General features: G+C 36.1%; 2 protein-coding genes across 3 annotated transcripts in view; one reads left to right on the top strand and one right to left on the bottom strand.

The window, feature by feature from the left end:
• The window catches only part of GNPNAT1 (glucosamine-phosphate N-acetyltransferase 1), a 211,468-nt gene that overhangs the window by 11,875 nt on the left and 177,960 nt on the right, over positions 1 to 21,633 (bottom strand). The gene's annotated exons all lie outside the window — the stretch shown is intronic.
• The window catches only part of GPR137C (G protein-coupled receptor 137C), a 67,882-nt gene that overhangs the window by 35,023 nt on the left and 11,226 nt on the right, over positions 1 to 21,633 (top strand). For both annotated transcript variants that reach the window (XM_066278023.1, XM_066278022.1), the window contains exons 2-3: positions 229 to 272; positions 1,705 to 1,933. In XM_066278023.1, the coding sequence (XP_066134120.1) occupies positions 229 to 272; positions 1,705 to 1,933 (273 nt within the window). The remainder of the gene's footprint in view (positions 1 to 228; positions 273 to 1,704; positions 1,934 to 21,633) is intronic.

Here is a 21,633-nt window from a genome sequence, read left to right as displayed (position 1 = left end):
AGTTTTTAAACACAGAAATTTAAGACTATTAAGAAAAAATTATGAATTTATTGTTTTAAGCCTTGGAAATTCTGCTTATTTTGCTTCATGCTTTGTTCTATTAACATTTGCATTTTAGTTGTTATCTGTTCTTATTTGTAGTTGTATTATTTTGAAAAAAAATCAAAACAAATTTAAGAATATTCTGTTACACATTTTCAAAACTTTCTTTCTATACTCTCTTTATAGGTTATATGTAAAGTCAGATGTGCCACTGAACTTGACAAACACAGGTAAGTTTCATGAGTAGCAAAATTTAAATTTTATCCATAGTAGACTTCTCAAGGTCAAAGGGCATGGTATTTGAGAGTACCTTAGCAGTTTTATAGAAAATCAAGTGGTTGGATTAGTTCATAGGAAGTAAAGTGAAGAACCCACAGTACTCTCCCTTCTGCCATTTTGCTGCCTAATCCCTTTTTTGCTGCTCTGCTACTATCCTTCAGATGTCAGATGTAGTTTCACTGGGTTCACAAACACTGAAGTTAGATTACACTGTTTGAGGAAAGAATGTGTTATACAGTTTCATGAAATAAATAATGTTTCAGTACTGATTAGTCTAAAAAATTTCAGCCAGGAAACTTGGTTTCAGACCAGTTCTCCCACTAACTTGCTAACAGTGCAACTCATTTCACCTCCCTCTGCTTTGGTTTCTTTTTATTTTATTTATTTATTTTTTTTTTTTTTTTCTGAAGTTGGAAATACATGCGCTTGTCTGGGATCCACCCGGCACGCCCACCAGGGGGCGATGCTCTGCCCATCTGGGGCACCGCTCTGTTACAACCAGAGCCATTCTAGCGCTTGAGGCAGAGGCCATGGAGCCATCCTCAGCATCCAGGCCAACTCTGCTCCAATGGAGCCCCTGCTGCAGGAGGGGAAGAGAGACAGAGAGGAAGGAGAGGGGGAGGGGTGGAGAAGCAGATGGGCGCTTCTCCTGTGTGCCCTGGCTGGGAATCGAACCCGGGACTTCTGCATACCAGGCCGATGCTCTACCACTGAGCCAACCGGCCAGGGCCACCTGAAGAGTTTTTATGAGGTGGTCTAATTCTTAGGGGTAAGTTTTTTAAGCATTTCGTTTTCAGAGTTTCTTTGTATGCTCAGTAAATATGCAACTTTATAAGAAGATGAGGAGTTGATAAGTGCTTGAAACTCTACTGTCTCTATGTTCTTTAGTGATGTTTAAAAATAACATTTGTGCTGGATAATCAGAAGTTCATAAAATTAAACATTGTTCTAAATATATTTCCCTTCCCTCTTAAAACTCATATTAGCTATCAATTTAAATTTAGATAGCTTATTAATTTTCCAGGCCAATTATGAAAGCCTGGTAATTCTTAGACTGGAAAGATCAATGAAAATATGTTTAGTAGTCATAGAAGTAAAAAATTCAGGATTACTTGAATTAGTGTTAAAATAATCCTACATTCTTTCTGGCAGAGGCTAATGAATTCAATTTCATATGAGATTATTCATAAATTAGTGTTTTAAAATGGTTTGGATACTAATTTTATAACAACAAAATAGCTCAAGTAGCTCTGATTATTAAATTTGTATTTAATGAAATTACAAACATTTTAAACTGAATTATTATACCTAAAGTAACACACTAATAAATTAAATTCCTTATTAGTTTTATAAATATCTAATAAGCTCTTTTTTTTCTTTCAGAATTCTATTGCATTTGGGCTTTATATTGGCAAGCCTTATCTTTTTAGTGGTCAACTTAACTTGTGCAATGCTAGCCCATGGAGATGTCCCAGAAAATCAATTGAAATGGACTGTGTTTGTTCGAGCATTAATTAACGATAGCCTATTTATTCTTTGTGCCATCTCTTTAGTTAGCTACATATGCAAAATTACAAAAATGTCATCAGCAAATGTCTACCTCGAATCAAAGGTAAGTATGTTTCTTAAATTTTCACTTGAAAGTCTAACTTCAAATCATCATGATATGAAGCATATTTTATTGGGAAGTTTTATGTATTTTTAAAGTATTCTGAATGTCAGGTACATTTTTGAGCATGAGGGAATAGTCACAAGAAATTAAAAAGTATTCAAAATGTGGCACTTACTAAATGATGGTTTTAAAAAAGCTTATACTGGGCATATTTTATTTTCTATGATTTATATCTTCTGCATTGGAAGCTAATTAAATAAAATAAATAAGAATTTATATCAGTGTATCACAGTCAGTTTACATAAAGCCACAATAACAACTTAATATTTCCTCACTAAGGGTGGCAGTATTGCGGTTAAACAAATTTACCGGATTATGTCTACATACACTTGGGTTAGCAGTGTTACGATTTAATACTGGAGAAATGGTGTTTATTTGTATAGAGGTTTAGAAAATGTTATTTCACCTCATAATATGAAGTCCCTGTGATATTTGAAACTAGTCATGTAACTAAATTTATAAATGCAAATGCCTTGATTCTGCCTGTCCTTACACTTTGGATCAGCAAACAGAATCCAAATCCTAACCATTAACAAAGAACCCTGGAAGTTTTTATTGTTGTTGATTGACAGTGTGGTTGAGCCATGAATCAGTCATCGCAGTGTATGTGTGGCATTGGCTGTGAGGGTATAGATCCGTGGCTGTGGGGGTGTGGGTTTATACATGTATATGAGTTTGCTTTCCTTTGGCATCATTGCCTATTTACTGAAGATAAGCAAGACAGTGTCCTAAGCAAAACAGTTCTTCAAAATATTTTTAGCCTTCCATATTGTTGTTATTCTTAATATAGTCTAGTAAAGTCAAGTATTATAATTAAATACATAATAATTAACTTGTCTTTAAATTTAGGTGGAGACTTTAATTTTACTGTTTAAATATGTATCAGTAAAAGGCAGAATAAATATAGAAATTTATGTAATATTATAAGTAGAGGGGGTGGGGGGGAACGGAGAGAAACTAACTTAGATTTTCAAACCTGTTCGTCTTACCTGGAAAATTATTTTATTCAACTTCTGTTATAAAAAGTTCCTAAAATTTAAATAGTTCAGCTAATTGTGGCTTCAGTTTAAGTATTAAAAATAATACTGTCACTATTATGGTACATAATCTTTAGGTGTAGCAATAGCACCTTCACTTAGTGTAATAACATCACCACAGAATTCATACCTCTTGCTCTTCTAGGGATAAAGCATAAACAGATGTAGTTAACTTTAAAGGGCTTCTTCTCTGGATACTGAGCAACTTTCTAAGTTTGGTTTTACTTGCTTTGAAATAGATAATTCTCTGAATATAGTAAAATTGCCAATTTCAGAAGAAAAGTTCATCTGATAACTCCTCCAGAATTATTTCAAACATCTTCCCCAATCAGATAAAAAGTATTAATTTTATCGGGGTTTTTTTTAAGTCTTAAATTTAAAAAATGTATGGATTCAGAATTCTCTATGAATGCTACAGAGACCAGTTCACATACACACCTGTAAAGGTAAATGTAACATGAATTAATAGATTGTTTGTATCATATTGTACTGTTATATAGTTTTTGCTCTTCCTAACTGGATTATATACTTCTTTATTCAAAGAATACATCGTCTTGCTTTCATGTTCTTCTTGTCAAGTCACTAGGCTCATTTATTTTTACTTCTGTAACAGTTACAGTAATGGCCATTTCTTTTATTCAGTCAACAGATACCTGTTGAACCATCTACGTCCTCTACTTTCGCACTGACACTATTTCTTGCTAAGAGCATTTCCTTAAAGCTCACACTTTCTCGGCCCTGGCTGGTTGGCTCAGTGGTAGAGCGTCGGCCTGGCGTGCAGAAGTCCCGGGTTCGATTCCCGGCCAGGGCACACAGGAGAAGCGCCCATTTGCTTTTCCACCCCTCCCCCTCTCCTTCCTCTCTGTCTCTCTCTTCCCCTCCCGCAGCGAGGCTCCATTGGAGCAAAGATGGCCCGGGCGCTGGGGATGGCTCCATGGCCTCTGCCTCAGGCGCTAGAATGGCTCTGGTCGCAACAGAGCAATACCCCAGATGGGCAGAGCATCGCCCCCTGGTGGGCATGCCGGGTGGATCCTGGTCCGACGCATGCGGCAGTCTGTCTGACTGCCTCCCCGTTTCCAACTTCAGAAAAATACAAAAATAAAATAAAATAAAAAAGCTCACACTTTGGTCTTCTGTTTTTCTCAAGCAAATCTGATCTACCTTATTTGTAAATGGCACATAGTATGCTTTCCTGTCTCTATAGCAGGGGTCTCAAACTCGCGGCCCATGGGCCGCATGCAGCCCGCCGAACAATTTTGTGCGGCCCGCAGACTAATCCACGAAGTTCAAAATATTTTGGATAAAATTAAGTAAGCCTAGGGGCCTACTTGTATTTTTCATTTCTCTAGCATCCTAGCTAGATATTAGCTTAGTTAACAGCAGTTGTGATGCGAACTACAGTTTCTGGTCGTTTTGTGACACTGAGTAAACTGCATGTACGATTGTGCTTGTTGTACTGATTTTTTTTTTGTTTTCAACTGCAGTGAGAAAAGTGTTGCATAACAGTTGCCTTTTGTAGACCTACCTAGTGTGGCCGCCGAACGGCTGTGATCTTGCTCTGCGGCCCACATGCTGAGTTGAGTTTGAGACCCCTGCTCTATAGCCTTAGGCTCTCTTATCTTCCAGGAATGCCTTTTCCCCTCCCAGTGCTCTATACCTGTTTCCTTTTTTTATTTATTTTTTATTTTTTTACAGAGATAGAGAGAGTCAGATAGGGACAGACAGACAGGAACGGAGAGAGATGAGAAGCATCAATCATTAGTTTTTCATTGCAACACCTTAGTTCAGGGGTCCCCAAACTGCAGCCCGGCGGGCCATTTATCTGGTCCCCACTGCACTTCCGGAAGGGGCACCTCTTTCATTGGTGGTCGGTGAGAGGAGCACATTGACCATCTCATTAACCAAAAGCAGGCCCATAGTTCCCATTGAATTACTGGTCAGTTTGTTGATTTAAATTTACCTGTTCTTTATTTTAAATATCATATTTGTTCCCATTTTGTTTTTTTACTTTAAAATAAGATATGTGCAGTGTGCATAGGGATTTGTTCATAATTTTTTTTATAGTCCAGCCCTCCAATGGTCTGAGGGACAGTGAACTGGCCCCCCCTGTGTAAAAAGTTTGAGGACTCCTGCCTTAGTTCAGTGATTGCTTTCTCATATGTGCCTTGACTGTGGGCCTTCAGCATACCGAGTAACCCCTTGTTCAAGCCAGCGACCTTGGGTCCAAGCTGGTGAGCTTTGCTCAAACCAGATGAGCCCGTGCTCAAGATGACAACCTTGAGGTCTCAAACCTGGGTCCTCCACATCCCAGTCCAACGCTCTATCCACTGCGCCACCGCCTGGTCAGGCTTGTTTCTCTTATCTTAAACTTTAAAAGCATAACTCTGTTTACCCATTATAGGAATTCTCCTTCATCTCCAAAATAAAATTTAGAAATAACTATCTGAATTCTGTTGAAATTTTATTTTATCCTTTTACCAACTAGAACAGTACTATGATTTGGTTTCCTTTTTCAAAGTAGCAACTCTAACTTACTTTATAAATATTTTATAATCAATTTAAATATTTTATTTCTACTCTTTCATTTTTTAATTTTTTTATATATTTAACATTACTTTGTTTCATATTTATGTTCTTGTATAGATACTTAATCTATTATTTTGTCAACTAATAAAGGTATTTAGATCAGTATGTTTTCTCAAGTACTGCTTTGGCAGCTTTCCATAATCTTGTTATATTGTAGCAACATTCTTACTTAACAAAAACAAAGAGCATTTGCTGTTTAGATTTCAAACATATCTCAAACATTACATAGTTACACATCAGTGTGAATTACATATTATCTCTCTATATGTAGGTCTTTTTTAACTCACTTTGGCAGAAAGTCTAAAATTCAGGCATCCGTCCTATTCTGGCCCTCTAACTTCCATAAAGAAGTTATCAGCTTTATTTTCTGCTTGATTGTGTATAAGAATCTGGCCTACTAAACAACGAAGAATTTCTCCACTCCAGGGTCTAGTTAAAGAAAATACACTTTCAACTATTGATTTTAAAGCCTTAACTGCCGCCTGACCAGGCGGTGGCGCAGTGGATAGAGCATCAGACTGGGATGTGGAGGACCCAGGTTCGAGACCCCGAGGTCGCCAGCTTGAGTGCAGGGACATCTGGTTTGAGCAAGGCTCACTAGCTTGAGCCCAAGGTCGCTGGCTTAAGCAAGGGGTCACTTGGTTTGCTGTAGCCCCCCCACAAGGCACATATGAGAAATCAATCAATGAACAACTAAGGAGCCACAATGAAGAATTAACGTTTCTCATCTCTCTCCCTGCCTGTCTGTCTGTCCCTATCTGTCTCTCTCTCTGACTCTCTCTGTCTCTGCCACACACACACACAAAAAGCTTAATTGCCAAAGAAATTACCTAAAAAGATGTAGTCTGTCCATTTCTCTATTCCATATATTTTCCTCAGCCCAATGCAAAGCATTGCAGAATTCTGTACTAAGACTGCATTGTACCCTGTATAGAGTTGTCTTTTCCGACCAACACTTTGACATAATGCTTTGACCTACATCAAGAAATATGTAAGAAGTTTCTTATAAGAAACATTTATCTTAATATCATTATTGTAGAGACCTGTGGTGGTGCAGTGGATAAAGCATCGACCCGGAATGCTGAGGTCGCCGCTTCAAAACCCTGGACTTGCCTGATCAAGGCACATATGGGAGTTTGATGCTTCCTGCTTCTCCCCCACCTCCTCTGTCTCTTTTTCTCTTTCTCTTTCTCTCTTTCTCTTCCTCTTTCTCTTTTCCTTTCTCTTTTTTCTCTCCTTTCTCCCCCCTCTCTCTCTAAAAATGAATAAATAAAATCTAAAAGAAATTTTTATTTTTTTTTTTGTATTTTTCCAAAGCTAGAAACGGGGAGAGACAGTCAGACAGACTCCCGCATGCGCCCGACCAGGATCCACCCAGCACGCCCACCAGGGGGCGATGCTCTGCTCATCTGGGGCATCGCTCTGTTGTGACCAGAGCCACTCTAACGCTTGAGGCAGAGGCCATGGAGCCATCTCCAGCGCCGGGGCCATCTTTGCTCCAATGGAGCCCCAGCTGCTGGAGGGAAAGAGAGAGACAGAGAGGAAGGAGAGGAGGAGGGGTGGAGAAGCAGATGGGCGCCTCTCCTCTGTGCCCTGGCCGGGAATCGAACCCAGGACTTTTGCACGCCAGGCCGACGCTCTACCACTGAGCCAACCGGCCAGGGCCAATTTTTTTTTAACTTAAAAAAAATCATTATTGTAGTAATATTGTTGAGGATATTGTCCACACAAAGTTCCCTAGAAAAGATATTTTTTTCCAATTCAGTACATTTTTGTTATCAAGTCCTTCTTTCCTCTGGTTACTGTGTTGTTCAGAGGCAATTATGGGGCTCATCAATTATAGATACCTTATGATATCTATTTTTGTTTCTGAGTCTACTAGTTTCTTCTCACTTTTTTACTATCACCCCCTTTCCCCGCACTGCTTGCCACACATACACATTCCTGTGTTCCTTTTTAAGTTCTTTGTGTATGTCTGTAACTGCTCCAAAGTCTCTTTTGCATTGTGGATACCATAAATAAAAAAATGGGGTTGGATATATTTTTGGATATGTTTATACTCTTTTAGGTATATCAATTTTTAAAATTAATTTGGAAAGACTTTATTGAGAGACAGTGTATCATAGTGATTAAGAGTTGGAAACCTGCCTGACCTGTGGTGGTGCAGTGGATAAAGCGTCGACCTGGAATGCTGAGGTCGCCGGTTCAAAACCCTGGCCTTGCCCAGTCAAGACACATATGGGAGTTGAAGCTTCCTGCTCCTCCCCCCGCTTCTCTCTCTCTCTCTCCTCCCTCTAAAATAAATAAATAAATAAATACATAAATAAAAATAATTTTAAATTCTCTAGAAGGGAAGAAAAAAAAACATTACTATCTCCCCCCCCAAAAAAAAAAAGAGTTGGAAACCTGGGAGCAGAGAGATAGGGTTGTAAATCCCATCTCTCGTTCTTAATGGCTGTGTGACATTAGACAAGTAACAGCATCTCTAAGCCTCTCTCTCCTGATCCATAAAATGGAAATAATGATAATGTTGATCTCACAGTTGTTATGAGGATAAAAGTAGTATCTACTTTACAATGTTGTTATTAAAACAATAGATGAAAATGCATATAAAGTGCTTAGTATAATAGCACTTGGAACTTGCTTATATATGTTAGCTATTATAATTCTAATGTATACTAGGGGCTGGTCATGTAGCTTCAGGAAGTTATTGAATACCTGAAATTTTGTCAAAATTTATCTGGAGAGCAGTTCTCTATATATAATCAAATTCTCAAAAGGAATCGTGATCTAAAAAATAAGAAGAAGAATCACTTTTTAAATAATTTAATTTTACTTAATTCTACGTTATTTATGTACCATTCCAGCCAGACTTTGATAAGTCTTTGACATACTACATTTTATATAATACTTAACTAATTTTCCTTAGAAAGTTTTAGAACAAATATTGTTGAAATTATGTAATGAGTGGCCATTTTAATTATAGGTATTTTTGTTCTGAAATCTACCATATTTATTATAATCTCAGTTTTATTTGAACGGGTATAACAGGCTTAATACTTTTTGTCAATTTTTGCCATTTAATGTGTGTATCATTAACATAGACAAAATATACAGTTTGGTTGTGGGGTTTTTTGTTTGTTTTTTTACAAACTCTATTTAGGGTAAACACATAGTTGATATATTTTTTTACATGATTCTTTGTTAATTCTGGTCTTTTTCTCCCATTAGTATTTTATTGCTGTTTGCTTTCCTTCATTTGTATGATTTCTTGGTACGTTTGAATTTATTTACTTTTTATCAACATTGTAATATAACTTTTAACATTAAATGCATACTGGTAAAATTATTTTTATTCTGATATTCATATGCATTTCAAAAAAAATATTTATTAGAATGTAGAAGACTATTTTTTAATGGATAAAATAATTTATCGACACAAAGAGGTTTAAACTGATGGTAGATGCTTACTTTCTATAATGGCAAATTGGGACTATCTGTATGAAAGACCGCTCAGAGATGGGGTGGGAATACAATTATGCTTTTAGGCTTATCTCTCTGACCAGGGACATGCACAATTTTGTATGTGGATAAGAGTGTAAAAGAATTACTGTCTGATGATCAAGGTCAGCTTGTCTCCCAGCCCAGTTGGCCATTTGCAAATAATGCATTCATTCTCTCCTTAATTCCTAAAAGTTTTAATTACTATGGAAACCTTTCTGCCCCATATTTACTCAGCCCTTGATCCATATTAATTAATCTGTTGGGATGAGAGACAGCAGTAGAATCTTGCAGAGAGACAATAACATTCCACTAAACTATATTTCTGATCTTTCATGCAGAGCAACTGATCCTATAAGACTAAAGCAGTGGTTTATAGTAACTTAGGCCATAATTAAAGAAACAAGGCAAAATACTGTTAGCGTTTCTCCTCTACCACCATAAAATATGACTTAACTAGAATTTGGGGAAGGTGGTAGAGAAATAGAGGCTGCATCATCCTCTATAATAAGTATGATTGCCACCTTTCCAATATTGTGTTATAATTTCTTTCTTGAGTTACTAGGATTTACTTTATTCATCTTAAACTGTGGTATTTCTTTAGTTTGTTGCCTTTGTTACTCCAGCTTTTTCTACCTCAAGTCTTAGTTCCTATTCTGTTGCCAGTTCCATATAAAAAATTCCTCATGATCTTGGGTTTATAACATTTATCTACTCCTAATCTCAAGTAGCTTTACTCTTATACTCTAGAGTCTTGTACTCGACCATCTAGCATTTTCAATACTTTTTTTTCCATGTCCATAAGTTCCACCAAGTAAAAGCTATCTGCTCTGTATTGATAGGGCCTTAGGAGCCAGAGTACTAATTTCATTGTGTCTTAGCAGCATGAAACTATTTTTGAAACTGTTTAGGCCTCATAATTGTCAAAATATTGTTTTAAATTTACTAATTAAGGCTAATTAGTAACTCCAAATTCTGATTATAAACTATGCCAAATTTATAGCTGATACCTGAACTACACATGTGCAAGACAGACTCCAAGCAGCAAGTTAAGGATGGAATTGAATTCAGATTTCAGCGCTATCCATGCATGGGAGACAGTCTGGGATTTTTATCTAGCCAAGTTGTTTGCTAAAAAAGTAAAAATTAAAAAAAATAAGGACAAAGGGAGAAAGAAAAAGAAAAATCAGTATTGTTCTACAGAAGATAACTGAATCCAGGTTTTCTAAAATATGTTGCTCACAATGTCCAGAACACAATCCAAGATTATTAGATAGCTGAAGATTTTAAAAAAAGAGAGAGATAGCTAAAGAAAGAGAAAAAATTTAATTCATATTCAAGAGCAAAACAGCAAAACTCAAAAGCAATCTTGGAGGCAATCTTCTCCAAATAACCTAGATGTTGGATTTATCAGATAAATTATATAATGTGCTCAAAAGACATAAAGGAAAATGTTCTTGGATGAATAAATAAATAGGAAACCTCAAGAGATATGAAAAAAAAACAAGAAATTCTAGAATTAAAAATACAATATTTAAAATTTAGAAGTCACTAATTGGGCTTAACAGCAGATTGGAGATTAAAGAAGAGTCAGTGAACTTAAATTAATAGAAATTATTTGATCTGAAGAACAGAGAAGAGTGTGGGGTTGGGGGGAGAAGGAAGCTGATAATATAATAAACAGAGTCTCAGAGCCTAATCATGTATAATTGCAATACCCAAAGAAAAAGGGATAAAATGAGATTGGAAAAAGTATCTGAAGAATAATTTCCATAATTTTCCAATTTTGATGAAAGTAATATACAGTTTCATGAAGCTCAGCAATCCCAATCAGGATAAATATAAAGAAAATCTCTCCTTAGGTTCATTATAGCCATAGTGCTTAAAACCAAAAATAAAAGAAAACCTTGAGAGCAAAGAAAAATGACCCATACATAAGGGAACATTGACTCAAATGATCACTCACTTCTCATCAGAAATAATGGAGGTCAGAACACTTGGAAACCAATCGTTAAAATGCTGAAAGAAAAATGTCAATTCTGAAATCTATATACAGTGAAAATATTCTTAAAAATGATGAAGAAGTAAAAATATCTTCTGATTAAAAAGAAAAAGAAAAAGACTAAGAGAGCTGGTTACCAGCTGATCCATAGTACAAGAAATGCTCAGAAAATTCGACAGACTGAGGGGAAATAAAAACAACTGGAATTTCAGTTTTCAAGAAGGAATGAATAACACAAGAAATAGTAAATATGTGGTAAATATAATGTCTTAATTTCTTTAAAATAAATATAACTGTGCAAAGCAAAAATTATAACAATGTGAGGCATACATATGTAGATATAATATGTAATTATATATTTAACAACTATAGTACAAAGGATGGGAATAAATGGATCTGTATGGTTGCAAAGTTCTTATTTTTACATCAGGTGGTAAATATTAACTATTTACTTAGACTAAAAAGTTAAGGATATATAATTCCTTGAGCAGTGGTTCTCAAACGTTTTGGTCTCAAGACCCCATTACACTTCTAAGAATTATTAAGGACCCCAGAGAGCTCTTGTTTCTAAAGATTGATCTACCTATATACTGTATACCATATTCCCCCATGTATAAGACACTCCTATGTATAGGATGCACCTTAATTTTGGGGCCCGAAATTTGAAAAAAAATGTATTGCATAAAGTTATTGAACTCAAATTTTATTCATCATAAAATTCATACAACTCCTTATCACTGTCAAAACTCCCATCCATTAGCTTGTCCTCATCTGTGTCTGATGATGAATTGCTGTCATCAACAATGAGCACAAAAACAAGCATAAAAAAATGGGAAATGCAAGTAAAAAATATTTACAACCACTGTTAAGACGCACCCAGTTTTTAGACCCCAAAAGTACATCTTATACATGAGGAAATACAGTACATTATTAGAACTAAAATGTGATGAATTCTACAAATATTTGTTAATTTAACATAGCAATAATAAATCCATTATGTGCTAATATGAATAAAATGTTTTTATGAAAAATAATTATATTTTTAAGAAAAAATAAACTAGTGAGAAGATAAACATTGTTTTACATTTTGCAAATCTCTTTATTGTCTGAAAATAGAAGACAGCTGGATTTCGTGTCTGCTTCTGCTCAATCTGTTGTGATATGTTGTTTAGGTTGAAGTGTATGAAGATAATCCATCCTCACACATACATGTAGTTGGAAAATGGAGGAGAATTTTAATAGCCTTTCAGATAATTGTGGATATTCTTCTTTAATACTACACCAAACCTCTGAAGTGGAGGTTTCTTAAAGGTTAGTTGCCACATGGAATCATAAATATCATAATATTAGTGAACTTTCTGCACTCTCCATTGGTCTATCTTGCACTTTGAATGATATTGCGGCATCATGCGTTGATCATTGGAAGAGAATGGTCACAGATCTTCAACATGTTTATTTTATTGACAGTATCCAAAATGATTTCTTAATATCACCACCAATCTCATTAGAAAAGTATTTAACTTTTGGTGAGCTGTCAGTCTTACAGTAGATAGAAGTGCTTACAAGTTTTCAAAACTTAATTTTTACAGAAAGTGATATTTCATCAGTGGCAATAAATAGTGTTAAATGTTTTCTTTAAAGTGACAGGCTCATTTCATTTATTTTTTTTTTTTTAATGTGAGCCCAGGAACCTAGTCTGAATAACCATTGTTTGTCAGCCATAGTTAACTGTTAAGTAAAATAGCGGCTAGTTCAGTTTGCAAATCAATCATGTAAGTGCTTTTCTTCAAGACAACCAGTATACTTGATTATGTAGCAGAATTGCTTTAAGTGCACACCTCTTCTCGTCACACAGAGTACTATAAGGTAAACACATCCTCTACTGTCGATCTTTTATAAATATTTTTACATCAAGTATATTCTTAAGTGAAACTGACCTTTTTAAACTGGGAGTGCATAGTAGTAAAGAATACAATCCAGTTTGGTGCCACTGCCTTGATTTGTGCTAAAGCTCAAAAGTTTTAGCCACCATTGCTTTTGTACCATTAGTGAAAATATTAACACAGTTGGCCCAGGATAAACAAGTAGGGGAGTTTTCAAAACTTGAATATTTCAGCACCACATGTATTTCTCAGGTATTGACATAAAAGAATATCTTGAATGATTAGTTGGTACTGACATCAAGTGAATACAAGCAAAGTTAGCCCTGCTACATCAGATTTATTTATTTGTAAGGCAAACTTATAATTCAGTAGACAAGATAGTATATCATTCTTTATATTTTCAGTTGAACTTTTAAATCAGTGAATTTTTGTATTATTGGAAATTGGCAATGCCATTATTTCTTTTATGGACTTTCCATCCAGCAGGCATTCAGTATTGTCAACCATGGTCTATATGGTCTTTCAGCTATTGTGTGCACTTTACCAACAAATGCCGTATAATAACTTAGCCTGTGAAACTGCTTGAACAGCTTTCTTTTTTTTTTGTTTAGTGAGAGGAGGGGAGGCAGAGACAGACTTCCACATGTACCCTGACCAGGATCCACCTGGCGAACCCACTAGAGGTCTATCCTCTGCCCATCTGAGGTACTTGCTCCACTGCAATCAGAGCCATTTTTCTGTGCCTGAGGCAGAGGCCATGGGGCTGTCCTCAGTGCCCAGGGCCAACTCACTCTAATCAAGCCAAGCCTGCAGGAGGCGAGGGAGAGGGAGAGAGAAGAAAGAGGAGGAGAGGTGGAGAAGCAGATGGGCGTTTCTCTTGTGTGCCCTAACTGGGAATCAAACCCAAGACATCCACACGGCAGGCTGACACTCAACCACTGAGCCAACCGGCCAGGACCTTGAATGGCTTTTACATTTATACTTTGGAAAGTTATATAAAGTGTTTTTGGTATTTAAAGTTATCACCATACCTACATTTAAAATTTCAATTCCTTTTTATTTAAACTCTGAATGGGCTCAAAATAATGCTTGGACCATAATTCTATTCAATATTCTGTTGTACAAAACACAGTAAGGTAAATTATTAATATTTATAAAACCTATTTAAAGATAGTTTTTTATTATATTTAATTTGATAAAACAAGAAATCAGTTTCACCTAGTTCCTTTGGGGTAGATTCTTTTGAGCCAGAGAATTCTAAAACATTCATCTTTCTCAGCATATTAGAGGTAAACAGAGCAGCTATGTTTTGTTTTGGGGTTGTTGTTTTTTTTAGATTTTATTTATTCATTTTTAGGGAGAGAAAGAGAGAGAGAGAGAGGAGCAGGAAGCATCAACTCCCATATGTACCTTGACCAGGCAAGCCCAGGATTTTGAACCAGCAACCTCAGCATTCCAGGTCGACGCTTTATCCACTACACCACCACAGATCAGGCCGGGAAGCTGTGTTATGAGAAAGATATTTTTTATTGTGCTAAAATATACATAATATAAATTTACCATTTTAACTATTTTTAAGTATACAGGTCAGTGGCATTAAGTGCATTCATGTTGTCATACAACAATCACAACCGATCATCTTCAGAATATCTCCATCAACCCATACTAAAGCTTTATCCACTAAACAATAACTCCCTATTCCTAAGCAATGATCTATTCTTAAATATGAAAAAATTTCCTTTTAGAGTAAAATATGATTTATAGAATATATTTAATATCAAATTTAAGTTTTTAAATTAAGATACTTTAAAGTTTTAAAAATCACAAATCTATTAGGTTTCCATGTTAGGTTACAGGAAAACTTTAGGATTTCAAAATAACTACTTATTGGATGATAATGAAGTTTTAGCAGGTATAATCAAAGAAAATACAAGACTACACATGCACACAGAATGTGGACATTATTATATAGCATGTAGCCTCTGAAAAACCCTACTGTACATTCAAAAGAGAATGAGAGTAAAATAGACAGATGGCATCTTAATATTTTTAAATCATATTGATTTCGATCTTTAAAGTCCCTGGACCACATTTTAAGAGCTGCTGCCCTATAGCAACCACTTAAGGCAAAAAACAAAACATAAAAAGTATGCCTGAAAATCCAATAGATTAGAATGGAATTTTACAAAATATTTAGCCCTGGCTAGTTGGCTTAGTGGTAGAGTGTCAGCCTAGCATATGGATGTCCCAGGTTCAATTCCCAATCAGGGCACATAGGAGAAGCAACCATCTGCTTCTTCACCCTTTCCCCTTTCCCTTTTCTCTATATCTTTCTTCCCGAGGTTCTACTGGAGCAAGTTGGTCCTGGATGCTGAGATGGCACCATAGTCTCACCTCAGACATTAAAATGGCTGTAATTGCAGCAGAGCAACAGCCCCAGATGGACAGAGCATCACCCCTTAGTGGGCTTGCCAGGTGGATCCTGGTCAGGCACATATGGGAGTCTATCTGCCTCCCCATTTCTCACTTAAAAAAAAATACAAAAAAAAAATTTAATTAACCTGAAAGAATACAGTAAATGATGGATAGAAAAACAGCAAACAAACAACAGCAACAACAAAACACAGGAGGGACTGATACAAAATAAATAGTAAAATGTAAGACTTAAATCCAAACATATCACTAATTATATTAATTGTTAACAGACTAACCAGTCTAGTTTAAAAGTAGAGATTGTCAGAGAGACAAGTACCATATGATTTCATTCATATGAGGAATCCAGTGAACAAAATGCACTAACAAGCAAAATAGAGACAGACTCATAGATAGAAAGCAGGCTGACTGATGTAGGGATGGGGAGGGGGTTGGTGTGCTGGGTGGCGTATGGAGGGATTGAGCAAAAAAGAAAGAGAAAAAAACTCATGGACAACAGTGTGGTCATTGCCCGGGTGAGAGGAGATGGAGGAAGGTATAGGAGCGATCAGTAGTGATGGAAGGAGTCTTGACTTGGGATAGTGAACACACAGTATAATATACAAATGATATGTTGTAGAAATGTGTACCTGAAACCTGTATACTTTTGTTAACCAGTGTCACCCCCCAATAAAGTCAATAAAAAGGAAAAAAAATAAATAACAGTAGACCCTGTCAAAATGATTTTCTAAAGAAATGAGACCCATCTATATGCTTGCTTCCAGAATGCACTTTAAATACAAAGACAAATCTAAGTTGACAAAAGTAGGTGGAGCCCTGGCCGGTTTGCTCAGTGGTAGAGCATCGGCCTGGCGTGCAGAAGTCCCGGGTTCGATTCCCGGCCAGGGCACACAGGAGAAGCGCCCATCTATCTGCTTCTCCATCCCTCCTCTTCTCCTTCCTCTCAGTCTCTCTCTTCCCCTCCCGCAGCCGAGGCTCCATTGGAGCAAAGATGGCCTGGGCGCTGGGGATGGCTCCTTGGCCTCTGCCCCAGGCGCTAGAGTGGCTCTGGTCGAGACAGAGCGACTCCCCGGAAGGGCAGGGCGTCGCCCCCTGGTGGGCGTGCCGGGTGGATCCTGGTCGGGCGCATGCGGGAGTCTGTCTGACTATCTCTCCCCGTTTCCAGCTTCAGAGAAATACAAAGAAAGAAAAAAAAAGTAGGTGGAAACTACTATGTATTCAGTAAGCATAAGAAGATACTTATATCAGATAAAATAGACTTCCTGACAAAGAGTATTACAAGTTATAAAAAAGTAACTTTCACCTGACCAGGCGTTGGCGCAGTGGATAGAGCGGCGGACTAGGATGCGGTCTGGGATGCAGAGGACCCAGGTTCGAGACCCTAAGGTCACCAGCTTGAGTGTGGGCTCATCTGATTTGAGCAAAGAGCTCACCGGCTTGGACCCAAGGCCCCTGGCTCCAGCAAGGGGTGACTTGGTCTGCTGAAGGCCCACGGTCAAGGCACATATGAGAAAGCAATCAATGAACAACTAAGAAGTCGCAACGCCCAATGAAAAACTAATGATTGATGCTTCTCATCTCTCTCCATTCCTGCCTGTCTGTCCCTGTCTATCTCTGCCTCTGTAAAAATAAATAAATAAATAAATAATCAGGAAGCAAAAGGTATTACCAAATATGAAGAGGTAAATTTTATCAGGAGGATATAAAAATCATAATGTGTTCCTGAAGCCAAACAGTAGGCATGAAAGGGTGGAAAGGACTTCCCAAATAGTTAGAACTAAAAGGAAAATAATAACCTCCACAATCATAGTTGAGGTTTTCTTTATAGTTGAGTTTTTAATGCCCATCTTCAGCAATTAAAACAAATCAGTAGACCTAGAAAATTTGAATAACATTATCAACAACCTTGAGATAATTGACCCCAATAACAGGAGAATACACATTCCTTTCAACTGAGCATGGAAATTGTCATCAAAATAAACCATACAAAGGGCCACAAGACAAGTATCAATACATTTAAAGGATTAGAATCAGAACATGTTCTCTGGCCAAAATTCAATTAAATATCAATAACAATGTGATATCTAAAAGAATTCAAATACTTGAAAATTATAGCATAATTTCAAATAACCCATGGGAAAAACAAGAAATCACAAAGGAAATTAGAAAAAAATTCAAGCTAATGATAATGAAATACTACCAAAATTTGTGGGATTCAGCTAAAAAAAAAAAGTATAGATTTAAATGCTCTATAATAAAATAAGAAATTTATAAAATCAGGGAAAAGTAGGAAAAAGTTTCAAAAAGAACTAAATTCACCCTGACCAGGCAGTGGCAAAGTGGATAGAGCATTGGACTGGGATGCGGAGGGCCCTGGTTTGAGACCCCAAGGTCGCCAGCTTGAGCACAGGCTCATCTGGTTTGAGCAAAGCTCGCCAGCTTTGGACCCAAGGTCGCTGGCTTGAGCAAGGGGTTACTCTGTTTGCTGAAGGCCTGCGGTCAAGGCACATATGAAAAAGCAATCAATGAACAACTAAGTTGTCGCAATGAAAAACTGATGATTGATGCTTCTCATCTCTCTCTGTTCCTGTCTGTCTGTCCCTATCTATCCCTCTCTCTGACTCTATCTCTGTCTCTGTAAAAAAAAAAAAAAAAAAAAAAAGAACTAAGTCCAAATTCAGTACAAGGACTGAAAAAATATAAAAATAAGAATAGAAATTAATGAAACAAAAAATAAAAAAGCCAAAAATTAATTATTTAAATATATCAACAAATATAATGTGCAGAAAAGAGTAAAAATACAAGTTACTAATACTATGACTGAAAGAGGGATTACCACTGTTGATCTTATGGACATTAAAAGAAAAAAGGGAATATTATAAACAACTCTGTGGGGAAATTTGACAACTTAGATGAAATAGACAAATTTCTTTAAAAATAAACAAAATTGATAGAAAAAAAATTGAATTTGTTATAAGAAATTTCCCTTAGAAAAACTCCAGGACCAGATGGTTTCATGATTAATTCTATCAGATATTTAAAGAAGAAATAACATCACTATTATACAAACTCTTGAAAATAGAAGACAAAAGTAACATTTCTTAATGTGTTTTATTTATGAGAATAGCACTACTCTGATACCAAAACTTGACAAAGATATTACAAAACAAGTAAAAAGTACGTACTGGTATCCCTTATTCTTGGAGACATGGAATCTAAGCAACATATAAAAAGGATAACACATCATAATCAAGAAGAATTTATCCCAGGAATGCAACATGGTTTAATATTTCAAAAATCAATTAATGTAATTTACTACATTAGGAGAACAAAGGTGAAAAGGCAAATAATTATTTGAAAAGATATAGAATACACATTTGACAAAATTTAGCACCCTTCAAGATTAAAAACAACATAACTCTCAACTGATAGGGAATAGAAGGAATGTTCCTCAGTCTAATAAACTACACCTATAAAAAAATCTACAATTAGTAACATAAAGTATGGAATGTTTTGTTCCTAAGACTAAGAACAAAGTGAAGATGGTCACTCTCGCTATTTCTCCTCAATTTTCTACTAGGTAGGTAGGTAGGAAGGAAGGAAGGAAGGAAGGAAGGAAGGAAGGAAGGAAGGAAGGAAGGAAGGAAGGAAGGAAGGAAGGAAGGAAGGGCATAAAATTGAAAAATAAGTAAAACTGTCTCCAATCGCAGATAATGTTATTGTGTAGACAAGGGGTCCCCAAACTTTTTACACAGGGGGCCAGTTCACTGTCCCTCAGACCGTTGGAGGGCTGGACTATAAAAAAAACTATGAACAAATCCCTATGCACACTGCACATATCTTATTTTAAAGTAAAAAAACAAAACGGGAACAAATACAATATTTAAAATAAAGAACAAGTAAATTTAAATCAACAAACTGACCAGTATTTCAATGGGAACTATGCTCCTCTTACTGACCACCAATGAAAGAGGTGCCCCTTCAGGAAGTGTAGCAGGGGCCAGATAAATGGCCTCAGGGGGCAACATGCGGCCCGCGGGCCGGGCCTTAGTTTGGGGATCCCTGGTGTAGACTTCTTTTTTTTTTAAGTAAGAGACAGGAAGGGAGAGAGATGAGAAGCAACAACTTATAGTTGCATCACTTTTGTTCTTTGATTGCTTCCCATACATGCCTTGACCAGGGTACTCTAGCCGAGCCAGTGACCCCTTGCTCAAGCCAGTGACCTTTGGGGTCAAGTCAGTGACCATGGGGGATCATGTCAGTGATCCCACACTCAAGCCGATGGACCTTGGGGTTTCGAACCAGGGACCTCAGGATTCCAGGTTGACACTATCATCCACTGTGCCACCACTGGTCAGGCTATCTAGACTATCTTAAGGAATCTACTAAATAACTACAAGAGTAAATGAATTGAGTCGGATACAAGGTGAAAATACAAAATTACATTGTATTTTTACATATACCAGGTGCAATCAATCAGAAAATGAGATTCAAAAAAACAACTCCAGTTATAATAGCATCAAAAACAAAATACTTAGGAATAAAATTTCTAATTAACAAGCAATACCTCTATACTGAAAACTACAAACTATTTTTAAGAGAAATTAAAGAAGACCCAATACAATGAAGACCATGGATTGGAGTGCAGTATGATTAAGAATGATCAAGATGGCAGTTCTTCCCAAAATGATCTATAGATTCAATACAATCCCAATCATAATTCTACAAAGAGGTCTTTTAAAATAAAAATTGACAAGTTGATTCTAAAATTCATATGGAAATGTGAAGAACCTAAAATACTTGGAAAATAGTACTTTCCAGTAGACATTTCTGTGATGATGGAGATATTCATTATCTACACTGTTCAATATAATAATAGGTGGCTATATATGACTATTGAGCACTTGAAAAGTGGCTGTTGTGACAGGAACTGATCTTTTAAATTAAATATAAATAGTCACATGTGGCTAATGGCTATTGTATTGAACAGTATAGAAAGTAACCCTGGAAAAGAAGGGGACTTATATTACATGACTTTGAAACTTAGTACAAAGCTACAGTAATTAAGACAATGGGCTACTGGCATAAAATAGAAAAATAGATCTGTGGAACAGAGTAGAGAGCCTAGAAATCAATCCACACTTAACATGGTCTTCTGATTTTTGGCAAAGATGTTAAGGCAACCAAGATGGAAAGGAAATCTTTTTAAATACTGGTGCAGAAACAAATGGATATCCATATGAAATAAACTTCTAATCATATCTCATACTATACTTGTAAAAAAAAGTTCAAAATAGATTATAGACCTAAATATAAATGAAAAAAGTCTAAAGTTTCTTAAGGTAAACAGAGGAGAATATCTTCACATCGTGGGTATAGATAAAGATTTCTTAGACTGGTCATAGCAAATATTCACAGAAGAATAAATTAGAATTAATTATTTAAAATTTCTCAGCAAAAGTCAAGATTAAGAAAATTGAAGCAAAGCCACAGACTTTGAGAAAACATTTGCAATACATATATCTGATAAGGGACTCATTTCTAGCTTATATAGAGATCTCATTATATAAAAATAAAACTCAATAATAAAAAGTGACAAATAACCCAATTTAGAAGTTAAGAGATATGAATAGATTCTTCACAAAGAAGATGTACAAATGGCCAATAAGCAAAATATCATTAGTCATCAAGGAAATATGAATTAAAACCAAAATGAGACAGTATTACACATCCACAATTTAATTGCTGAAATTAAAAAGATTGACAACCCAAATGATGTCTAAATGTGGGGAACTGAAACTCTGATATTTTGTTGAAGAGTTAAATTGTACATCCATTTTGGAAAAAGATCTGGCAGTTTCTTATACAGTTAAACTTTTACCCACTGTATGACCCAGCAATTCCATTCTTAGGTATTTACCACCTCCAAAAAAGTAAAAGCATATATCCACAAAAAGATTTGTATAAGAATGTTCATATAAATTATCTACCAACTGAAAAAAATGGGTAAATTGTCATATAAACAAATTCACATAATTATACAGTGGAATTCGTGTAATTAGCTGTTCTGGTTTGCCCAGGACTGATTTTTCTTGAAACTTCTTGAGCAAACCAGGAGTTTCTCACTCTAATTATCCACCTCAGCAATACAAAGACCTAACTAACTACTGATACCAGCAACAGGAATGAATTTCAAAA

This window comes from Saccopteryx bilineata, chromosome 4 (assembly GCF_036850765.1).
Source record: "Saccopteryx bilineata isolate mSacBil1 chromosome 4, mSacBil1_pri_phased_curated, whole genome shotgun sequence".
Classification (NCBI taxonomy): domain Eukaryota; kingdom Metazoa; phylum Chordata; class Mammalia; order Chiroptera; family Emballonuridae; genus Saccopteryx; species Saccopteryx bilineata.
Note: the sequence above shows the minus strand (reverse complement) of the source record. Positions and strands in the feature narration are given on the sequence as shown.